The sequence below is a fragment of the Dendrobates tinctorius genome, unplaced genomic scaffold, assembly GCF_039654945.1.
Source record: "Dendrobates tinctorius isolate UK_male_01 unplaced genomic scaffold, ASM3965494v1 ptg000104l, whole genome shotgun sequence".
Classification (NCBI taxonomy): Eukaryota; Metazoa; Chordata; class Amphibia; order Anura; family Dendrobatidae; genus Dendrobates; species Dendrobates tinctorius.
The window spans coordinates 7,633,720-7,657,731 of record NW_027361772.1 but is presented as its reverse complement, the minus strand read 5'-3'; the positions used below and the strand labels follow the sequence as shown (position 1 = coordinate 7,657,731).

At 43.3% G+C, this 24,012-nt stretch overlaps 1 protein-coding gene across 2 annotated transcripts; it reads left to right on the top strand.

Moving 5' to 3' along the window:
* The first annotated feature begins 531 nt into the window (after positions 1-531).
* Positions 532-18,538, top strand: LOC141100308 (uncharacterized). 2 transcript variants are annotated; one of them, XM_073588692.1, is made up of 5 exons: positions 532-667; positions 2,747-2,953; positions 15,792-15,995; positions 16,788-16,915; positions 18,123-18,538. In XM_073588692.1, exons 2-5 carry the CDS (start codon positions 2,764-2,766, stop codon positions 18,504-18,506), a joined length of 906 nt encoding a protein of 301 aa, XP_073444793.1. In that variant the 5' UTR covers positions 532-667; positions 2,747-2,763; the 3' UTR covers positions 18,507-18,538. The 2 variants fall into 2 exon arrangements, with proteins under 2 accessions (XP_073444793.1, XP_073444794.1); XM_073588693.1 differs by lacking the exon at positions 532-667 and adding an exon at positions 714-856.
* Positions 18,539-24,012: the final 5,474 nt, after the last annotated feature.

The following is a 24,012-nucleotide window of genomic DNA, read 5'->3' as shown; positions in this document are numbered from 1 at the left end:
CTGTGTGATGCCATCATGTCAATATGGTCCAAAATCTCTGAGGAATGCTTCCAGCACCTTGTTGAATCTCTGCCACGAAGAATTGAGGCAGTTCTGAAGGCAAAAGGGGGTCCAACCCCTTACTAGCATGGTGTACCTAATAAAGTGGCCAGTGAGTGTATATATATATTTTCTCACTTTCTCACACATTAAAATATGTCTTTTAATAATAAGGGTTTCTTCACTTGTTAGACTGACTTTTGAATTCTTACAGTCATTATTTGGTTAGCCTGCTTTAAAAAGAAATACTAATTTCAAGGAAGTTTCTGGATGCATTGGTGGTGTTTTGAGATGTTTTCCAAGCCTTGGTGGTCTAATAGGTCTTCCTTTTTTTGGGGAGCTCCCCGGCCATTATAGGAAAGTTGGCAGTTGTACCCTGCCCTTTAACTAGGTATTTCTGAAGTGCATTAGTCATAATTAATGAATATATGTTGCAAGAAATAGGGAACACAACAACCTAAAATAATGCTGATGACTCTTGGCAGGAGAAGAGATCTGTAACACTTCACATTCATTTCCAGTATGTCTACATTTACATGTTTATATGCATATACACCCACAACACAAGGCACAAATGACACCGAACTAGGTAGTAGACAAATAAGACATACATCGCTCAATAACACAGGTAAGAGGTTTATTTTTTGTACATCTTTCATGCATTTCAGAATTACCAGTTAGTGATGCCGAACATGTGGTTGTTACGTACCAGCTGTTTCAGCCAAGCACCAGCGGAAGGCAAAATCAGCAGTATGGGAACACGATGCGACCTTTCCCCTCCCCAACAATGGTGTATTGTGGTGTTTGTCTATAGATGGTATGTGTTATTATAGTATTATGCTTCAGCAACTTTTATTCAAGGGCGAACACAATCCAATACATAGCAAGAAATAATGAGCAAAAAGGGGTATACCTTTTCACCCAATATGCGGTTATCAAGAATATAGTTATGTAACGCTCCACCGGAGAATATTAATGGAGGGAGGGTCCCAGGAGAGGAAATTGGGTGGAGAAGAAAGAGAGTAAATATTGGAAAAACAACTTGTTTTGTAATGAAAGAATTAGGGCATAAAGTATAACCACTGTTTTCATTTTTATTTTATAAAAGGATTGTGCGCATGAAAATGAGTAACTTTGTAAAATATCTTATCAGAGAAATTAGCTTTTTTTCCTCTTGGACTCATTTTTAACTCTCAATAGATTGGTAAAATCTGTATTCAGTGGAGACAGATTTTCATATTACTGAGAAAAGAAATGACACTTGGTGATTGTAAAATTCCATGGAGGAGAAGGAGCTGGAGAATGACACAGACATTCTGCTGCAAGTTCTCCTGAAAGGACAGTTACAGTTCTCCATAGAACTTTATAAGCACAAACTATCATCTCTTATGTCAGTAATGGGGTAACCTGTATTCATGTTATATGTCTGCCGCTCAGTATAGGGAGGCAGGACAAAGGAACATGTGATCAAATCTAAGCATCTCTCCCAAGATGACTAACGTTGTGACGACTCCTGGAGTGGACCCTCTGGGTCGTGGCACCAACCTTCCCAGGGCGAGCTGGCCTAGTGAGGATCACCCCCTATACAGGGAGTGTCATGGACAAGCCCAAGGGGGTATGGTATCACGACTGCTGGCACCAGGTGGCTGGCTCACAGGAGATACGAGAGAGTGTTTCTAGGAACTGGGGGTGTGCAGAGTGCCAGAGTGTGCAAAGCGTGGGCACAGGGACACGCAGAGTAAACAGGACGAGTGTACTGGAGCACAGAGAGTACAGGACAATACTAGGAGTGTACACAGGAGTGCGCTGGATGCTAGATAGCGCAAGGCGAGTACACTAGAGCATGTATGGCGTGTACAGGCAAGCACGCCCGGGTGTGAGCAACGCAGGGCACGTGCAAAGGTGCACGCCACAGTACACAGTCAGAGCGTGCGCGGAGAGCACGCCGGAGTGCAAAGTTAGACAGAACACAGAGCAGAGTGTATGCACGGAGCATGTGCTGGGAAGCACGGCTAGGCAGAGTATAGGAACAGATCACAAGGCAGAGTTCAGGAAAAGAGCAAAAGGCAGAAGACCTGAATACAGGGCACAGCCAGGCAAGGACTAACAAAACCAAGCCAGGAAGCACAGCAATAATCAGGCACCACCCAAAGGAAGAGGTAGCCTGATATATATAGCACATGAGTACAAGAACTTCTGGGTCAAGTCCTCCAGTATCATAGAGAGGACAAGACCGGAGACAGAGCTGGGCAGAGTGCGCATGCGCACTGGAATATAGCGCAACCATGGAGCTAGAAGCGAGAGGTGCACGTGCGCACCCAACGGGACCCTCGAAGCGGCCGCGGCACCAGAAGTGTTGACAACGGGCCCGGGGTCCCGCCCTCAGGTGGGAGCGGCATGACAGGCAGCTTGACAAACGTATTTATTTTGCTCGCTTGTATAGCGCCATTAATTCCACAGCACTTTACAGACATTGTCATCACTGTCCCTATTGAGGCTCAAAATCAAAATTCCCTATCATTATGTCTTTGGAGTGTGGGAGATAACCACGAGGAGACCATAGAAACTCCTTGCAAATGTTCTCCTTGGTGGGATTTGAATCCAGGACTTCAGCATTGCAAGGCTGCAGTGCTGCTAACCACTGAGCCACCGCGCTGCATCGATTTCTTTGTTTACTGTTACACTACTTGTGTTCCTTGTTCCTCAGGTACTGTGTAAGGAGCCATGACCTGCTTCCATCATTACAGCAATGCCTACAACAGATTTATCAGAAATGATCTTCTAATCATAACATATCCAACTCCCCCTTATCTATTACTCCGAGAAATCATGGGACCTCGTCCGGAAACTCCAATTGTTAGATGCTGGAGATTAAAAGACTCAGGAGGTCCAATAGGCGGATTTGGCAGAGGAGGTAAAGTAATAAGTAGTTTCTCACAATCTAGAACGCCATAAAATATAGATCATCATTATATTGACTCCAGAATATTATACAGACAGCAAAGTTTGATGAAAATCCTTTTCATGGAATTATGATTTATAGAAATTACAGATGTCTTGCTCCTAAATTGTTAAAAATTCTGTTGGATGGGTGACAGCCAATCTGTCAGTGAAATGGTGTAAGTAGGCTCGAAATGTTGCGTGACAAGTTCTTTAAAAGGGTTGTAATAAGTTCGGAAGTTGTTTTTGCGTACCCAGATAATAGGGGATGTCTTCTTGATTGCTGGGGGTCCGACTGCTAAGAACCCCATTGATCCCAAGAATCTGGGCTCTGAAAAGCTCCACGTGAATGGAGCGATAGTTGATTATATATTCTTAATGGGAGTGATGAAGACCAGCTGAAGGCTGCACTCGGCTATCTCCGGCACTCCCACAGAGAATAAATGGAGCAGAGGGACTTTTCAGGGCCCTAGTTCTCAGGGTTGATGGGGTCATCCCAGTTGCCAGATCCCATGTGATTAGGAAGTTATCCCCTATCCTATGGATAATTGGGCCCCCCTTCTACTATAATCTCGTAAATTAGACTGGAGCCTTAGTATGTGCTAAAGGAACCTATACACCATAGCTGCCAGTATTGGATTATGTGAGTGCTTAGGACATCTCAAGGTCCACTGGCCCAAAGTAACCATGATGTATTCTGTCATTGAGCTACAGTATAGAAACATTGTGGTAATACCTTACTTGAACTAAAGCTCTTCTTCAAGTTCAAGCACTTTGGCATTAGGGCCTGATGGTGGGTGCTGACCAGATGAGGATGTAGCACAAAACCCCCTGACACTGCAGAGCATCAGGATCTAGGGTAGAGGGGCCTGAAAGTAAATATGAGCTCAGTAACATGGAGGGTAACTGTTTGAGTTTAGTGTCTGAAATTAAAGATTTGATCTTGGCCTGGGGTCTGCATTATTTTGTTAGTCTTGGCTGGGGTCTGTACTGAATTAGGGGCCGAATTTATTTAGGGATAAGAATTAATATGGATGACTTGCTGGGTTAATTAAAGAGCCTCTTCTCAGGTCTGAATTTATTTAAGGCTCCAGGGTCAAAATTAATGAAACGGATTCTCCAATAGTTTTTTTTTCAACGAATTTCCCAACATGTAAAAAAAGATTTAAAGGAGTTTTCACATGAACAAAGTACATTTTAATCAACATATCTTGGAATAATAATAACTTCCACAACTGGATGCGTTTAAAAAAATGTTCCTGTGCCAAGATAATCTTATAAATGTGCCCCTGCTGTGCGCTGTGTAATGGCTGTGTCTGACTGTACAGGAACATGGGCTGATCACACCACAGCTCCTGGGCAGGGGAGGAAGCAAAAGGACAGCACGGGATCACAGGAGCTGCTTTCTGGACAGGAACTTTTTTTAACATATCCAAATGTGGAATTAATTTTTATTCCCAGATCTATTAATTGAAATGTACTTTTTGAGGGGAAAAAAATCCTTTAAAAATATATGTAATAAGCTACTGATCCCTCTCTGTACCACTGCCTGCCTGGGTCTCCTGCCAGTCTCCAAGACATCTCTCCTGGCAGGGACACTGTGTGATCACTGCAGCTGCCACCGCTTGTGTTTTGGCTATAAGGACCATGTCTGTAGAGATAGTGTTGTCACTACAGATGGCTGTGAATATACCACAGGATCAAGCAATGTATCACCACCTCCTCATCCAGACATATAACTAATATGCTGTGGAGGACCTGAATGACTGTAGCCATAAAATCTTGAGACATTACAATTATAACTCTTACAAAACTAAATGCTTAATTTGCTTCCAATTTTAGGTGTACCGGAGTAATTAACCCCTTCACAACATATATTTGTCGTGCCTTTGATGCAGGCTTACACCCTGAGCCCACATCTTTCCCTGCACTTCATGGCTGATTTAATCACATGTCATGTGTCTTTAACAGCCGCGGATGGAGCTGATCTCCACCCACTGCTGTTAACTTGCTAAATTCCACTGTCAGTCTCTGACAGCGGCATTAATCACAAGGTGCCGATGGGTTGTCATAACAGCCGAGGGTCTGCTGAAGACCCCCGTGCCTGTCATTATGATAATTCTGTGAACTCTGGCCCGTGGTCGGCATTCATAGGAGATCGTGATTTCTGCTATACATAGCATGAGCAATAGGACAATTGCAGCTTCAAGTCCCCTAAGAGAACTATTATATACAGTAAAAAAAGAAAGAAAAGTTTTAAAAATAAATAAAATAAAAAAAACACAAAAGTTCAAAACATTCCTAATAATAATAATATTTATTATTTCTATAGCGCCAACATATTCCGCAATACTTTACATTTTAGAGGGGACTTGTACAGACAATAAAAACATTACAGAATAACACATAACCCAGATTCCAAACGGAGTGAGGGAGACACAATAGGAGAAAGGTAAAAAGTGCTTGTATTGTACGGTCCAGCCATCAATATAATAGGGTATTCACGTATTGCTGCATGAATCGGTCACCAGCCAGTATGTGGTACAGAGAGCTATTAATTGCATGGAGGGTGTGAACACATGCTACGAGGGTCCTGACTTTAAAGATTTTTTTCTATGAGTAAAATGGGAATAAGTGAGGCGAGGCGATAGACAAGTCTAAAGAAATGCGTTTTTAGTCCACACTTAAAACTGTGAGTATTGGGAATTAATCGAATTGTCCGGGGTAGTGTATTCCAGAGAACTGGCGCAGCACGCGAGAAGTCTTGTAGAGGGCAGTGCGAGGTTCAGATTATTGAGAATGTTAGTCTTTTGTCATTAGCGAAACGGAGGGCAAGGGTACGGTGATAGACAGAGATGAGGGAGGAGATGTAAGGTTGTGCTGAACTGTGGAGAGATTTGTGGGTGAGAGTGATAACTTTATATTGGACTCTGCAGCGGATGGGTAACCAGTGCAATAACTGGCACAGGATAGAGGCATCAATATAGCAGTTGCAATGGAATATGATCCTAGATGCTGCAATCAGAACAGTTTGGAGAGGAGAAAGTTTAATAAGAGGAAGACCGATTAGAAGAGAGTTGCAATAGTTCAGATGAGAATGAATAAGATCAACAGGAAGAATTTTTGCAGAGTCAAATGGAAGAAAAGATCGCATTCTAGAGATGTTTTTCAGGTGCAAGTGACATGAGCGAGCGAGTGATGGGATGTAGGGAAATGTTGCATGGGTAGGTTAATGGAGGGAGGAAACACAAGAAGTTCAGTTTTTGACAGATTCAGACAGAGCGAGGACATGATGTTAAAGACAGCGGAAAGACAATCACTGTTATTTTGTAGTAATGCAGGGGTTATGTCAGGAGATCATGTGTATAACTGGGTGTCATCAGCATAGAGATGGTACTTAAACCAAATCTACTAATAGTTTGTCCAATAGGGGCAGTATATAAGAAAAAGAGGAGGGGGCCTAGGACTGATCCTCGAGGAACCCAGACATTGAGGGGAAGAGGAAGAATACAGTGAAGGAATGGTTGGAGAGGTAGGAGGAGAACCAGGAGAGAACCGTGTCTTTGAGCCCGATAGAGCAAAGTGAGGAGGAGCTGATGATCCACAGTATTGAATGCTGCAGAGAGTTTCAGGAGAATTAGCAGAGAGTAGAGACCATTAGATTTAGCTGTTAGTAGATCATTAGAGACTCTAGTAAGGGCAGTTTCTGTAGAGTGTAAAGAGCGGAAACCGGATTGTACAGGGTCAGGAAGACAGTTATTTGAGACATAGCGGATTAGTCGGGAGTAGAGTTGAGCGATACCATCCGATACTTCAAAGTATCGTATCGGATGGTATCGGCCGATCTTTAAAAAAAGTATCGGTATCGCCGATTCCGATACCGGAAGTCCCATTCAAGTCTATGGGACTTCCGGTATCGGAATAAGAAAAACCCTTTCCTGCCCTTGTACAGCCTCTCTGGGGTCTGTACGGGCCTTTCGGGGGGCTGTGCCGGCCTGCCAGGGGGTCTGTGCAGGCTCCGGTGGTCTGTGCCGGCCTGCCGGTGGTCTGTGCAGGCTCCGGGGGGCTGTGCCGGCCTGCCGGGGGGCTGTGCCGGCCTGCCGGGGGGCTGTGCCGGCCTGCCGGTGGTCTGTGCAGGCTCCGGGGGTCTGTGCAGGCATCGTCCGATGGGACTACAAGTCCCATCTGGCGATGCCTGCTACCATGACAGTGATTGACACATTAGCCAATGATGGGACAGTAGTAGTCCCATCATCCGGCTAATGTGTTAAATGTAAAAAAAAAAAAAAAAAAAAAAAAATTACATGCTACATTCATACTACATACTACATACATGCTACATTCATACTACATGCAACATACATACTACATATATACTACATGCATGCTACATACATACTACATGATACATACTACATATATACTACATGCATGCTACATACATACTACATATATACTACATGCATGCTACATACATACTACATACATACTACATGCTACATACATACCACATATATACTACATACATACAATACATTCATACAATACATACATAGACATACAGTACATATAACATAGAGTAACATACTTACCAATACTTGTCACATTGTTCCCCGAAGCCATTGTCGTCTACGGAATAAATATTAACATAACAAACCACAAAAATACTCACCCACGATCCGAAGCAGTCCACGAGTGTGTCCCACGACGATCTTGGGTAGAGAACTGCAGCATCAGCTGATGCTGCCGTTCTCTACGGGCTGCAGGAATCCAATGACGGAAGGTAGGTATCCTTCCGCACTGTATTCCTCCGCCACTTAAAAAAAAAAAAAGTCCCTAGTCTCACTTTATGCCATTGCTGTGTGGGAATTTCCCACACAGCAATGGCATAAAGTGAGACTAGGGACTTTTTTTTTTTTAAGTGGCGGAGGAATACAGTGCGGAAGGATACCTACCTTCCGTCATTGGATTCCTGCAGCCCGTAGAGAACGGCAGCATCATCTGATGCTGCAGTTCTCTACCCAAGATCGTCGTGGGACACACTCGTGGACTGCTTCGGATCGTGGGTGAGTATTTTTGTGGTTTGTTATGTTAATATTTATTCCGGAAAGACAATGGCTTCGGGGAACAATGTGACAAGTATTGGTAAGTATGTTACTCTATGTTATATGTACTGTATGTCTATGTATGTATTGTATGAATGTATTGTATGTATGTAGTATATATGTGGTATGTATGTAGCATGTAGTATGTATGTAGTATGTATGTAGCATGCATGTAGCATGTAGTATGTATGTAGCATGCATGTAGTATATATGTAGTATGTATGTAGTATGTATGTAGCATGTATGTAGTATATATGTAGTATGTATGTAGTATATATGTAGTATGTATGTAGCATGCATGTAGTATGTATGTAGTATGTATGTAGTATGTATGTAGTATATATGTAGTATGTAGTATGTATGTAGTATTTTTTTTTTTTTTTTTTTTTTTTTTAACATTTAACACATTAGCCGGATGATGGGACTACTACTGTCCCATCATTGGCTAATGTGTCAATCACTGTCATGGTAGCAGGCATCGCCCGATGGGACTTGTAGTCCCATCGGACGATGCTTGCACAGACCCCCGGACATCAGCACAGCCCCCCGGCAGGCCGGCACAGCCCCCCGGCAGGCCGGCAGAGACCCCGGGCAGTCCACACAGCCCCCCGGCAGGCCGGCACAGCCCCCCGGCAGGCCGGCAGAGACCCCCGGAAGGCCCGAAATGACGGCGCATCATGATGCGCACACACCGCGCATCATGATGACGTCAGGCCGTCAATCAACTGAACTTCCGATTCCGATGCCGAATTCCGATATTGAAAAAATATCGGAAGTCGGTATCGGAATTCCGATACAGCAAGTATCGGCCGATACCCGATACTTGCGGTATCGGAATGCTCAACACTAGTCGGGAGTAGACTGAGCGTTCCAGGAGTTTAGAAATTAAGACAAGATTGGAGACAGGTCTGTAGTTGGCAGTGCAGTACTGGTTGAGGGATTTTTTTAACGTAATGGTTATATACACACGTGATCAAAATTGTTGGTACCCCTCGTTTTAAAAAAACCCACAATGGTGACAGAAATAACTTGAATATGACAAAAATAATAATAAATAAAAAATCTTTGAAAGTGAATAAATGAAAGTCAGACATTGCTTTTCAACCATGCTTCCACATAATTTAAAAAAAAATATAACTCATGAAACAAGCCTGGACAGAAATGATGGTACCCTTAACTTAATATTTTGTTACACAACCTTTTGAGCCAATCACTGCAATCAAAGGATTCCTGTAACTGTCAATGAGACTTCTGCACCTCTCGACAGGTATTTTGGCCCATTCCTCAAGTGCAAATTGCTCCAGATGTCTTGTGTTTGAAGGTTGCCTTTTCCAGACAGCATGTTTCAGCTCTTTCCAAAGATGCTCAATAGGATTTAGGTCAGGGCTCATAGAAGGCCACTTCAGAGTAGTCCAATGTTTTCCTCTTAGCAATTTTTGGGTGTTTTAGTTGTGTGTTTTGGGTCATTATCCTGTTGCAAGACCCATGACCTGCGACTGAGACCAAGCTTTCTGACACTGGGCAGCACATTTCTCTCTAGAATCCCTTGATAATCTTGTACCCTGCACAGATAATAGACACCCGGTGCCAGATGCAGCAAAGCAACCCCAGAACATAACAGAGCCTACTCCATGCTTCACAGTAGGGACAGTGTTCTCTTCTTGATATGCTTCTGGAGCACCCCCAGGGCTGTGGGATTACTCGGTACCAAGCCGGTGTCTTAAAGGGATGTGTCGCGGTGGCAGTGACCCAGTCCGTGGCCCTGGGTGCCCATGTAAAATAGGTGGAATGGAATAAAGTTTATAGGTAGATCATTCGTGACGCCACCTGTGGTACTCAGCAATGAAGGTGTTAAGCCGACGCTGCAGTGCAGATCCTCTGGGTCAGATGGTAGGAGGCAGCAAAGATGGAATAGCTCCCCACAGGTAGAGCTGTAGTCCCAGGGCAGTTATAGTAGATGTTAAGATAGAGGATGTAGTGTTTAGACACAGAGATGTGCTGAAGGGGTTGCAGGAAGGATTCAAATAATACGACAGAGTGCAGTTTCTCTTTACCTTTTACTGAAGGTACAGTCCAGGATTCAAATCACAGATGGTACAGGAGTTGGTCAGCCTGGAAGCAACTTGGGAATCTCTCTATGCAGATGGGTTGTGTAGTCTCCTTTCTAGCACTAATCTGAAGTACTTGTAGTTCTGAATTACACTCAAGTTCCTCTTTCTTGCTCTCACTTAGAACTCCACTTGCATGGCAGGCAGCTTTAGCCTTCTCTCTCTGGCTCACACACGTTGCTGCTGTGACTTCGAGTCTTAGGTGGGAACAGAGCATTTACAGCCTCTTGTTCCTCCGGTTTCTGCTGTGGGACCTTTAGTATCCACGCAGCCTCGGACGCCGGGGTATGGTTAATGCGCTTCAGCTAGGGGTGAGCTTAACTCCAGCTCAATCCTCTCCAGCTCGTCTCTCCACATCCACACTCTTCCCTCTCTCTACACGAACTAACTAACTTCCTTTTCCTGACCACAGAGAGCAGCTCCTCAGCAGTTGGTTCAGAGCTCCCTCTGCTGGCCTGGGGTAGGAACTGTGCTGTGTGCTGATTTACCTGATAGAGAGACCCTTTCATTGTTTCCAAGCATGACATCACACTCCCTAGGAGGGAGGTAATGCCACTGTGGCGACCGTACTCCCAGGGGCGCCACACTTCATTTTTCCGTCTGTGAACACAGAACTGATGTGCCTTGCCAAAAAGTTCCATTTTGTCTCATCTGTACATAGGACATTCTCCCAGAAGCTTTGTGGCTTGTCCAAATGTAGTTTGCAAATTCCAGTCTGGCTATTTTTTTATTTTTTTTCAACAATGGTGTCCTCCTTGGCCGTCTTTCATGAAGTCCACTTTGTCTCTTACAACGACGGATGGTGCTGTCTGACACTGATGTTCCTTGAGCTTGAAGTTCACCTTTAATCTGTTTAGAAGTTTTTCTGGGCTCTTTTGTTACCATTCGTATTATCCGTCTCTTTGATTTGTCATCAATTTTCCTCCTGCGACCACGTCCAGGGAGGTTGGTTACAGTCCCATGGAGCTTAAATTTCTGAATAATATGTGCAACTGTAGTCACAGGAACATCAAGCTGCTTGGCGATGGTCTTATAACTTTTACCTTTAACATGTTTGTCTATAATTTTCTTTCTAATCTACTGAGACAACTCTTTTCTTCGCTTCCTCTGGTCCATGTTGAGTGTGATACACACCATGTCACCAAACAGCACAGTGAGTGTCTGTAGCCCTCTATACAGGCCACTCACTGATTTCAAGATTGTAGACACCTGTGATGCTAATTAGTGGACACACCGCGATTTAACATGTCCCTTTTGTCACATTGTTTTCAGGGGTACCATCATTTCTGTCCAGGCCTATTTCATGAGTTTTATTTTTTTTTTATTTCTGTGTTAGCATGGTTGAAAAGCAATGTCTGACTTTCATTTGTTCATTTTCATAGATTTTTTATTTATTCCTTTTGTCAGATTCAAGCTATTTCTGTGACCATTGTGGGTTTTTCTGTCATTAAACGAGGAGTACCAACAATTTTGACCATGTGTGTATGTTAGCGTGTATAAATGAGGAGAGAAAGACAATGCATGATATTACAGCATGGTCAATTTTTTCTTTGAAATAATTAGCCAAATCATTAGCGCTTAGGTCGGTGGTTGGGGTCTGTATTCTTGGATTGAGGAGAGAATGAAAAGTGTCAAAGAGATGTTTAGGATTGTTGGATAGTGATGAGGGTGTTGAAGTAGGTTTCCTTGAAGAGGTGAAAGGCAGAGTTGTATGTTTTAAGCATAAACTTATAATGGATGAAATCTTTGGCAAGATTAGATTTTTTCCACAGACATTCGGCGCACCTGGATCACCGCTGTAGGAAAGTATTTGCAGAGTGTGCCAGGGTTGTCACTGTCTGTGCCGAGTTGTTTTATTTGTAGGATGTGCAGCTTCATAAAGGGCAAATTGCAGTGTTTCATTATAATGTTTCAGAGCAGATTCAGGACATAAGAAGGAAGAGAGTGGGGACAATGAGGACTGCAAATGCGTCATAAGCTGATGGGTATTAATGACACGTGTATTTCTATAAGTGTGATAATTGGGGGTGTCCTGATTGGGGTGACAGTTCTTGACATAGAATGAAAGCAGGTTGTGGTCAGAGAGCGAGAGAGGGAAATTATCAAAGTCATGCAGTGAGCAGAGTCGGGAGAAGATCAAGTCCAGCGTATTCCCGTGTTCATGCGTAGAGTTAGTAAGTTGTGAAAGGTCGAAGAAGGAGGTTAGAGATAAAAGGTGAGCAGAAGGGGAGAGGGGTGGATCACTAATGGGGATGTTAAAGTCCCCTATGATGAGACCCTGTGGAAAATAAAACAATAACATAAAATAAAAAATACACATATTTAGTATCTCTACATTCATTAAGGTCTGATCTATCAAAATATAAAATATATTAATCCGATTGGTAAACAGTGAAAAGTGAAAAAAAAATGCAAAACTCCAGAATTACAGTTTTTGGCTGCTACAACATTGCAATAAAATTTAATAAGAAGCGATTAAAATATTGTATCTACCCCAAAATGGTATCGGTAAAAACATCAGCTCAGGGAGCAAAGAAATAGCCCTCACCCAGCCCCCATATCCCTAAGGCTATGTGCACACGTTGCGGAACTCCCGCGGACGTTACCGCGAGAATTCCGGAATTCAATTCCGCAGGAAAATCGCATTTTAAATTCCCGCGATTTTCCTGCGGAAAAACTAGCGTTCTGCAAGCGTAATTAGCTTGCAGAATACTAGCGTTTTCCATGCGATCTGTAGCATCGCTTGGAGAACTGATTGACAGGTTGGTCACACTCATTAAACATAGTGTTTGACGAGTGTGACCAACTTTTTACTATTGAGGCTGCCTATGCAGCATCAATAGTAAAAGATAGGATGTAAAAATAATTTTAAAAATTAATGTTATTCTCACTTTCCGACGGCCCGATCTTCTTCTAGCCTCTCTCCTCGCTCCCGGCATCTTCCGGTCCCAGTAATCCTTAGCGCAAGTGACCGCGATGACGTTGCGGCCTCGTGAGACCACAATGACGTCGCATCTCGCGAGGTCATCGCGGTCATTCGCGCAAGGGATTTCTGGAATCGGAAGGTGCCAGGAGCAAGGAGAGAGGCGCGAAGAAGATCGGTGGCCGTCGGAAGGTGAATATAACCCAATTTTTTATTTTAATTCTATTTTTTACAGGGATATGGTACCCAGAGCCTGGAGGAGAATCTCGTCTCCTCCAGACCGTGGGTAACATCCGCAAATGTTCTGCTTACTTTTCGCATGGTAGGCACAGCCACATGCGGAAAGTAAGCAGAATAATGCATTCCTATGTGGGCGGAATTGCTGCAATTCCGCAGAATTAATTAGCATGCTGCGTTTTTTACCGCAAAGCGATTCCGCCGCAGAAAGAATCGCAGCATTAGCGCAGCATTGCGGAATTCCATTTGATTGCATGGGATGCTTATTTTTCGCTGCAAAATCGCGCGTTTAAATTGCTGCGAAAACGCAAAAAAACCGCGATGTGTGAACGCAGCCTTATAATCAAAATGCTATGGGTCTCAGAAAATGACAACAAAAGTAAAAAAATTCATAGAAATTTTTTTCTCCACTTAAATAAAAAAAAAATATATGTTTGGTATCTGCACACTTGTACTGTCCTGAAGAATCATATTGCCAGGTCAGTTTTACCATACAGTGAACATGGTAAATGAAATACACAAAAATAAGAAAATAAAAAAAGTGGAATTGCACTTTTTGGCAATTTCACACCATTTGGAACTTTTTTCCCCATTTTCAAAAACATTGTGTGGTAAAATGAATGGTGTCATTCAAAAGTACAGCTTGTCCAACAAAAAGCAAGCCCTCATGCAGCTATATTGAAGAAAAAATGAAAAAGTGATGGCCCTGGGAATAAGAGGAAAAAATGGGAAATCACCCAGGGGTGAAAGAGGGGTTCCTAAACCCCTTCCTCAGTCAATTTTAATTTTAGTAAAAGGATACAAAGCGCAAAAGGATCTTTTCTGGGTATTATGGTTAGACATTTAGTTGAAAGCTGCTCGCCTGTGAGGGTTGTGTGTAACTCAACCACATAGCCTAGATGTCATCCAATGCAATGTCCACAGAGTTGTATCTACAATAGAGAACCAGTATAAGTGGACTTCGAGTGCGCTGACGATTCAGGAATGAATCATAAACAATTTGGTTGAAGGAGGTTTATTTCTCAACGCGTTTCTGAGTCAAATCCGACTCCTTTCCTCAAGACAACCACATGTGAAAGTGGCAACATAACATCCATGCGGTTTAAAAACAAGAAATTTCAAGAAATTTTCAAATTGGAGTGCCGAAAGAAAAAATGGGTGGGGAAAAGGGAAAAACAAAATAAAACAAAACAAAAAAAGAAACGGGAAGATCACATGTATGACCATCATCATATAAATCTGTTGCTTTATTTACAATCATTAGCAATGAAAAATGGAAAAAGGAAAGAAGAACAAGAGAAGAAATATAAAAAATATGTATATAAAAGACACTAAAAGGTCGAAGCAAATTGTCAGCTGCAACGGGAGGGAAATCACCACTGGGATTCTCCGTACTCACGTTGCACCAGTGCATTCTTTCTATGCATAATCTATTAACTTTTAAGTATCACTTTCTTTCCTTTTGTATGACAGTTTATACAGTCACATCAAAGAATAATTGATAGAATTGTTCATAATTTTTTTTTATTTTGTTATAAGCAAATACAGCTCCTATGAGTCCATGAATTAGGCTTGTGGTTGTCAGAAAAGTACAATTCTCTCAAGACAGAGATACATTCATCTCTCTGGCACACAAACCTTTATTTACACTGACCACAAGATTCAGGGAATCGCACACCGCACTAATAAGACGCAGAGATTTAGACAGGACATTATATAAGACAGAGCAAATCTAGTCCTTTCATTTTTTACCAGCATAGCACTTGAACCTTTTAGTGTCTTTTATATACTAGCCACTAGGTTTTTTTCACACTCATACTTCCTGTATTTTCAGGAGTTTTCAGCAGGCTCCATACTATCATACACCTCTTTATGTACATGTGTTGTTTCCTGAAACAACAGGAAGTATGAATTTAAAAAAGCTGTAGTGGCCAGTGTTTCAGGAAACAACACATGTACATAGTGACCACAGTGGTCAGACCTTGACTGCATAATTTCTATTTATGCAGTAAATGAGCATGTGAAAGGGTCATTGTGCAGGGAGGGGGATGAGGTCAGCTGTGACATCGGCCTATTGTGATTGGTGGATCCTATGGTAACAGCTGTGCATAGAGTTGTATGATAGTATGGAGCCCACTCAAAACTACAGGAAGTATGAGTTTAAAAAAAACCAGTGACCAGTGTGAAAATTCCAAGATTTCTATTTTTTATTTTTAATACAGATTAATACAGATTGTTATATGGGAAAAAATCCACTGCCAACAAATTTTAAAAAATACATTTAACTCAAAATCTTGATTTCAACAATAGGTCATTTTCTGATAATAACTTTCCTTTAAAAGGTGATAGTAGCATTTGTATAGCAAAAAAAAAATTCAACATGATCTGATTATATTTAGAGTTGGCTTTCGGAATGTTTTATCTTTCTTGTGCTTTAAGCCTCCTCAGCCCAAGGAACAGCCTCCTCAGCCCAAGGAACAGCCTCCTCAGCCCAAGGAACACTATCGCTTGAAGGGCAATATCATATGGTTGACAATATGAATGCGAGCATTCAGGATAAAGGAGGAAAGTTTTTGGTGTATGATAAAACTTCAGGAAAGCTCCTTGCAAGGTCACTGCAAGGTGAAAATGTTAAACACAAAGGTAAGTTATCTGGGAAGGCAAATAGAACTACAAATACAAGTGTCTTATACAATGTGACAAAAACACACCGGACAAATAGTATAGTATTTCAGCAAGGAAATTGCTCCCACTTCCCTCTCCCATAGTGACTGACAGGTTGATGTGAATGTATGCGTACACAGCAGCCTGTTAACTTTTGCCCAAAGTGGTAGGGGGAGAGCTCTCGTCATGAGCACCACAAAATCCTAAACTCTGTCCCCGATTCATCAATTAATTTTTTTAAGTCACTTTTATTTTTTGTCTCTGTTAAATGGTCACAGAGTGAGCATGCTCTTATAGGTTACACGAATACTAACTCATGCTCCGGCTCATTTATTTGGTTTTGCTGTCATTTTTTTGTACTTTGTACAAAACAAGGGTGTGGCTTCATGTTTTGAGCTAGACATTTCATCTACTGTATATAGCTTCCCATGGGCAGTTGGACCCCGGTCCTGTTCTGTACCCATCTATTTTGAGGTCATCTGACAACAGGTGAGGTTTTAGTACTAGCGGAGGATAGGATCGCCCAAATTGGGGTACCCCTTGGTGCAGTGGGTTTACTTTTTTCCCCTTTTTTTATCAAACCCAGTGTTTACCAAGTACCCTGTATTATTTATAGGTACTATTACTATTTACTTACAGTGCTTACATCTTATTTTGTTTCTGCCTTATGTTGTTTTTTAACATATTTGCCTTTTAGAATTTAGCCATCATTAAACCATATAGCGTTTTTGTCCTGTGATACGCATTAGCTCTTATGTTTAAATTTTCCAGCCATCTTTGAAATATCTCACTTTCTTCCAATGCGAGTGAATAGAACATCTAACAGATTGCTCGTTACCTTTAGACTGAAAAACACAAATCTCTACCTTTCCTCTAGTAATACTGATCTGAAACTACAGGTAAGGCCTTACTGTTTCTCTATGGTTAGTTAAGGTATTGAGCAAGACATATCATACCAGAAAATGTGCTCATTCCACTGATATATGAACCCTAATTTATATACAATTAACCCTTATTTATTGGCTATGATATTTTCTATAGCAGCTAATCAGATTCCACATTTTTAGTACAGTAGATAAATCAGTGATCTGACAATATAGATGAACCAATATTTTGTGGTAAATTGGACCTGTCACTTGCCGTAAATATGTAATTTTTTCAACCTGGTGTAAATGCCACTGTTCTCCTGAATCCGGCGACGTTTTTCTTTTGTTTCTGTTCCTCTCTGTTCCTGAGATATGGCCTTGTCTACCCTGTATGCAAATCTGGTATTTTTATCAAAGTGGGCGTGGTCCTCAATTGTTCTCTCTAAGGAGCTTCTTGAGTACCACACCCACTTAGATAACAAGACTTAATTTACATACAGGGAAGAAGAGGCTATATCTCAGGAACAGAGAGGCACAAGAACAAAAGAAAAACAACGTCGGATTCAGGAGAACAGCGGCAATTACACCAGGTAAGAAAATTTCTGTATTTTTATGGCAAGTGACAGATCCTCTAAAAGTTGCTTTTTTATCATTTAAACAACCTATCCTGATACTAATAATTGCCAACTCGATTTGCTTGTACTATTTTTCTAAACTTTTTAGGCTCTAATTTGATGGTCCTTAGAATTAGGCCTCCAATTTTACATACGAGTGCTATCAATGTTTTTTTATGGATTGCACTTATACCTGTGATATAATATGGGGCCATTCACATGTCCGATTTTCTCGTCAAACTGAGTGATCAGAGAAAAATATCGGAGATGTGTCCGATTTTGATCTCAGTGTTGGAACAAAATCAGAAATGCAAGTCGATGGGTCCGTGAAAAAAATCAGACTGCACTCAGAAGACATCCAAGTGAGGTCCAATTTTCTCATGCTCTCAGAATGAAGAAGGTAGAGACATTTTTTATGGCATCAACATCTGACAGTAGAAGAAGCCATATGTTGTACATTAGGGAAATGTTCCCGGGAGGAACCGGGAAAGATTTAGTAGAACCTCGGAGATCTGTCAGCTCCGCCGTAAATTTGAAAGGTCTTCTGGAATAGTCGGCATGTATGCTTAATAGTCAGCTGTACAATATGTGGGAACTCTAACTCCGTTTTGCTTCTTTTTATTCAGGAAAATGCTGAACTTAAAAAAAATAATATCAGTGTAGACAACAATATCGGACCATTCCTCTTCCTCAGAGAAGACAAACTGAACTATACGACTTTTCAGTCCTTCATGTCTCACCAGTCGTATATCAGCACCATGAATGTGGAGGACAGGCCCGTGGTGATGACATCAGATATTAATCGAGTATATATAGAAATGAGGTTACATGAAGAAGAAGAACGTGAGGGACAAGGGATAAAGAATCAGCAGCAAGGAAACGAGAGGAATGATATCACCGACACTGCGTCTTATAAATATGAATGGCTTGGGCTGTCCAGACCTTATGGATTACACCGAGAAGATGTGAGGGTTTGGAACAATGCAGATATCCTGTGGACCTGCGGCTAGAATTAATATCCCAGCTGCGCTCAAAGCGCATTCCCAATCCATTCCCAATAATCGCGCAGTCTAAACAGGTTGCCGATCACACAACGAATCAGTAAAATGTTCATCTGTTGGGTGAAATTATTTTTTATTTTTCAAAAAAATAAATCCTCTTTCTCGGCAGCACATAATAAATAGGACCCATGCTGCTAAGAAAACGGCAGCCTAAGCTCACAATAATTCATTGTTCAGTGCGCATCTGAAGGGGTCATCCTGTGTAAACAGGCAATGAAACGACTGTCAATCGCCAGTCGTTCAAGGTTGCAGAATCAGGTAATGCAATCCCAGCTGAAAGGTCCATTTAAACTACATGATGCATTAATCGGCTTGTTTAATAGCCTGTTCGCACAGTCGGACCCCACTTCAGATCTGTAACAGATCGTTCAGTGCACATAGATTGTCACTATCCTCGGCAGCAGAGGACCTGTTTGCACAGGATGATGCGCTGCCGAGAACGATGATCTCTTGTGCGAGCCAAAAGATCATCTCGCCCAACGAACAAGATTTTGCTCATTGATTGGGTGATCGTCTTAAGAGTGCCCGATTATCAGGAAATGAGCGCTCCTAGGAAATCTTGTTCCTGATAATCTTTCAGTATCAATGGACCTTAAAGGGAATCTGTCACCTCATTTTTGGCCTATCAGCTGCCGGCATCACCATCAGGGGCTCATCTACAGCATTCTGTAATGCTGTAGATAAGCCCCCAATGTAACCTGAAAGATAAGAAAAAAAGAGTTATATTATACTCACCCTGGCGTTTGGTCCGATGGGTGTCGCAGTCCCGTCCGGTGCCTCCCATCTTCATACGATGACATCCTCCTCCTTGCTCCTCCCTCGGCTCCTGCGCATGCGTACTTTATCTGCCCTGTTGAGGGAAGAGCAGAGTACTGCTGTGTGCAGGCGCCGGACCTCTCTGACCTTTCCCGGCGCCTGCGCACTGCAGTAGTTTACTCTGCCCTCAACAGGGCTGATAAAGTACGTGTGCGCAGGAGCCGAGGGAGGAGCAAGGAGGAGGACGTCATCGTATGAAGATGGGAGGCGTCGGACGGGACCGCGACACCCACCGCACCTGACCCCGCCCCCGGTGAGCATAATCTAACGTGTTTTTCTTATCTTTCAGGTTACATCGGGGGCTTATCTACAGCATTGCTGAATGCTGTAGATAAGCCCCTGATGGCGGTGGCCGCAGCTTATAGGGCTAAAATAGGGTGACAGATTCCCTTTAAAGGGGTTTTCTCCTTTAAGAAAATCCCGGCACCGCTGCAATTTGTTATGAAAAAGCAAAACAAACTGCACCTTCCTTCCCCTCCCCAGGACTAATGATGAATTTCTGCCGTTGCTCCTGGTGTCAGATATTGGCTCCGGTCCTGACATCACTTTGACACCGAGGCAGCCAATCAGTGAGCTTAGCGGCTCCATCTGTACAGGCAGAGCTGCTTGGTTATTGGCTGCAGCGCTCCGTTGACGTGACATCAATGCTGCAGCCAGTAGTAGACTCCAGTAGCAGTGGCAGAAACTCAGAGTTGGACCTGGGAAGGATGAGTAAGGCTCAGATTGTTTACAGTATAACAAACTGCACCCAGGCACCAGGATTAGCTGAAAGGGGACAACCCTTTAGACTCTTATCTTATTACTGTTTCATTATTTCAGAGAGGAATGCTGTTGTCTTTTTCTTGCTCTTGTGTATTACTTGGATTATTGCAGCCATTTTTAGGACAAATAAAATAGACAAGCCATGAAATAACACGCTCAATGTTCCTCCTGTTTTACACTGAAGGTTGACTTTACATTGCCACGTAATGCAATGATTTGAGAATTGTACAGTTTACAGTAAAATGTTTTCCTGAAAGGCTGCACAAAAAGGTCAAAGTTTCGTAACCCCTTCATGACCAGAGGTATTTTTGGTTTTGCATTTTCGTTTTTTTGCTCCTCTTCTTTCCAGAGACATAACTTTTTTATTTTTCCGTCAATATGGCCTTGTGAGGGTCTGTTTTTTGTGGGACAAGTTGTACTTTTGAAGGACACCATTGGCTTTAACATATTATGTCCTGGAAAATGAGAAAAAAATTCAAAGTGCGGTGAAATTGCAAATAAAGTGCAATCCCACACTTGTTTTTTGCTTGTCTTTTTTGCTAGGTTCACCAAATGCTAAAACTGACCTGCAGTTATGATTCTTCAGGTCATTATGAGTTCATAGACACCAAACATGTCTAGGTCCTTGTTTATCTAAGTGGTGAAAAAAAATTCCAAACTTAATTTAAAAAAAAAAATTGCGCCATCTTCCGATCCCTGTAGCGTCTCCATTTTTCGTGTTTTCGTGATCTCGGGTCGGGTGAGGGCTTATTTTTTACCAAATATTTGTATGTTTGATTTTATTTTTATTGTTTTATTTTGAACTAGCTGAAGAGTCCGGCGCTACCCGTGCATAGTATCCCCTGTATATACTGTAGTATATATCTGTATGCCATCTCCTTTTGTAAATAGCATATACACCAGTATGTCATCTCCTCCTGTATATAGTATATTCCTGTATGTCATTTCCCCCTGTACATAGTATATACCTGTATCTCATCTCCCCCTGTATATAGTATATACCTGTGTCATCTTCTCCTGCATATACTGTAGTATTGTCACGCGGGGCTCAGGTCAACTAAGGCAGAAATACCCGGGGCCCCTGTGGTGTCCCTTTCACTAGGGGAAACCCTGTCTGACCCTCAACTCAGGGTTTTTGCTGATGGTGCAAATGCCTGAGCCTCCACCCTTTCCTTATCTCCTGCTCAGCCCTAAGCTTAACCCTCCACCCTCCACCCAGTGAGGAGGCAAACCACCAAACCCCCAAACAATAAAGACAGACAGGGAGAACTTAAACTGCACCGCGCTGCATACACACAGGACTATACAGTAATGTGAACAGGGCACAACAAAACACAAATATGGGAAGGCGAGAAGGTAACAATGGATCATACGACACCAGATATGAATATCTCTCTCTCTCTCTCTCCCCAACACCTCCACTCCAGACCGGAACCACTTGGTATGACACACAAGCTATAATCGGCGACGCCCATAGGCCAGCACGACTATTTAAAGACCGTGGGTGTGACCAAACATCCAACCTAATCTCCAGCTAGATTAACCCCCGATAGCCTGAGAAACTCAAGCCGGCGCCACTGAGGCTATAGTGGACGGAGGTGGAACTACCTCTGCCTGCCGGACGCTGTGGTGTGAATAGCGTCCGACATGACAGTACCCCGTCTTCTACGAGGGACCCCAGGGCCCTCAAGACTCATAGGACCCGGCTTGTCCGGATGACGACGGTGAAAAGAACTGACCAGCCGATCTGCATGTATGTCCGAGGCTGGTACCCAAGACCTCTCCTCCGGACCATACCCCCGCCAGTGAACCAAATACTGAAGAGTACGGCGCACTACTCGAGAGTCCACTACCTTGGAGACCTCAAACTCTAAATCGCCATCCACCATGACCGGAGGTGGCATCGGCGTCGTGTCCACAGAGCCTACCACCTTTTTCAATAAAGCCCTGTGAAACACGTTGTGTATCTTGTATACTGCAGGAAGTTCCAACCGATAAGCAACTGGGTTAATGATGGCAGCAATCTTAAAAGGCCCAATAAACCTTGGACCCAATTTTAAAGATGGAATTTTGAGTTTTATATTTTTAGTCGCTAACCACACCCATTCACCCACACACAGGTCCGGACCTGGCACGCGTCTACTGTCAGCCACCCGTTTGTACCTCGCACTCATGCTCAACAATCGCTGTTTCACCCTCCTCCAGACTGATGATAATTGAGCTCCTAGCTGGTCCTCCTCCGGGACGCCCCCCCGAGTCACCCTGACGTAAGGTACAAAATTGAGGATGTTGACCGTAAACACAAAAGAACGGAGACTCTCCCGATGACTCTTGACGGTGATTATTTAACGCGAACTCGGCCAGAGGAAGGAAAGTAGACCACTCCTCTTGGTTGTCGGACACAAAGCATCGTAAATACTGCTCCAGATTTTGGTTCATGCGCTCAGTTTGACCATTTGACTGTGGATGAAACGCCGATGAATGTGACAACTTGATCCCCAAACGTGAGCAAAAAGCTTTCCAAAACCTCGCAACAAATTGAGTTCCCCTATCAGATACTATGTCCGACGGAACTCCGTGGAGTCTGACCACCTCCTGCACAAACACCTGAGCCAACGTCTTCGCATTGGGCAAGGAAGGCAATGAGATAAAATACGCCATCTTTGAAAAATCGGTCAACCACCACCAGGATGACCGTGTTCCCCGCCGAGACTGGCAAGTCAGTGATAAAATCCATGGAGATTTCTGTCCATGGCCTATTAGGTACCCCCAAAGGCTGTAGCGTGCCAGCAGGACGGGCTCGGGGCGACTTGGCCCTGGCGCACGTGATGCAAGCTGCCACGTACGAGACCACGTCCTGCCGAATTTTGGGCCACCAGAAACGACGCGATACCAGCTCCAAGGTGCCCTTAACCCCTGGATGACCAGCCAGTACTGAGTCATGATGTTCCCTCAACACCTTAAGACGAAGATGAAGGGGTACAAATGATTTGTTGGCGGGAAGTCCTGGCGGTACCTCCTCTTGGGCCTCGGCAATCTCCGCCTCTACCTCAGTCGTGAGAGCCGAAACGACTACACCTTCCTGGAGGATGGGTACTGGCTCTTCCCGAGGTTCTCCCCCCGGAAAACACCTGGACAAGGCATCCGCCTTGGTGTTTTTAGCCCCGGGACGGTAAGTCACCAGAAAATTGAAACGTGTAAAAAACAATGCCCAGCGAGCCTGCCTAGGAGACAGACGCTTGGCCGACTCCAGATAGAGCAGGTTCTTATGGTCGGTGATGACTGTGACCTGGTGAGCCGCCCCCTCCAAGAAGTGTCGCCATTCCTCAAAAGCCAATTTGATGGCCAACAACTCCCTGTTGCCGATATCATAATTCCGTTCGGCCAGCGACAGCTTCTTGGAGAAGTAGGCGCATGGATGCATATCGCTCAAAGATGAGCCCTGTGACAGTACTGCCCCCACTCCCACCTCAGACGCATCAACCTCCACCACAAAAGGTTTAGACACGTCCGGTTGCACCAGAATGGGGGCTGAAGCAAAACTGTTCTTCAGACGCTCAAATGCACGTATCGCCACCTCAGACCAGCTAGTCAGATTGGTACCTTTTTTTGTCATGTCCGTGAGCGGTTTGGCTATAGTAGAAAAGTGTTTTATAAATTTCCTATAATAATTAGCAAACCCAAGGAACCGCTGGAGCGCTTTCAGATTATCAGGCCTTTCCCATTGTAGCACCGCTTGCACCTTAGCGGTGTCCATTTTAAACCCTGCGGCGGACACAATATATCCCAAAAAAGGCAACTCCTGAACAAAAAAATAAGCATTTTTCCAGCTTAGCATAGAGCTTATTCTCACGGAGCAACTGTAACACCTGCCTGA

What these genes read in the sequence shown, in the direction of transcription:
- LOC141100308 (XM_073588692.1), top strand. Translation starts at nt 2,764, where the DNA reads ATGACCTGCTTCCATCATTACAGCAATGCCTACAACAGATTTATCAGA. An exon ending in TGAAAATGTTAAACACAAAG is followed by an intron (nt 15,996 to 16,787) that starts GTAAGTTATCTG and finishes TAAATTTTCCAG; the next exon opens with CCATCTTTGAAATATCTCAC. An exon ending in ATACTGATCTGAAACTACAG is followed by an intron (nt 16,916 to 18,122) that starts GTAAGGCCTTAC and finishes CTTTTTATTCAG; the next exon opens with GAAAATGCTGAACTTAAAAA.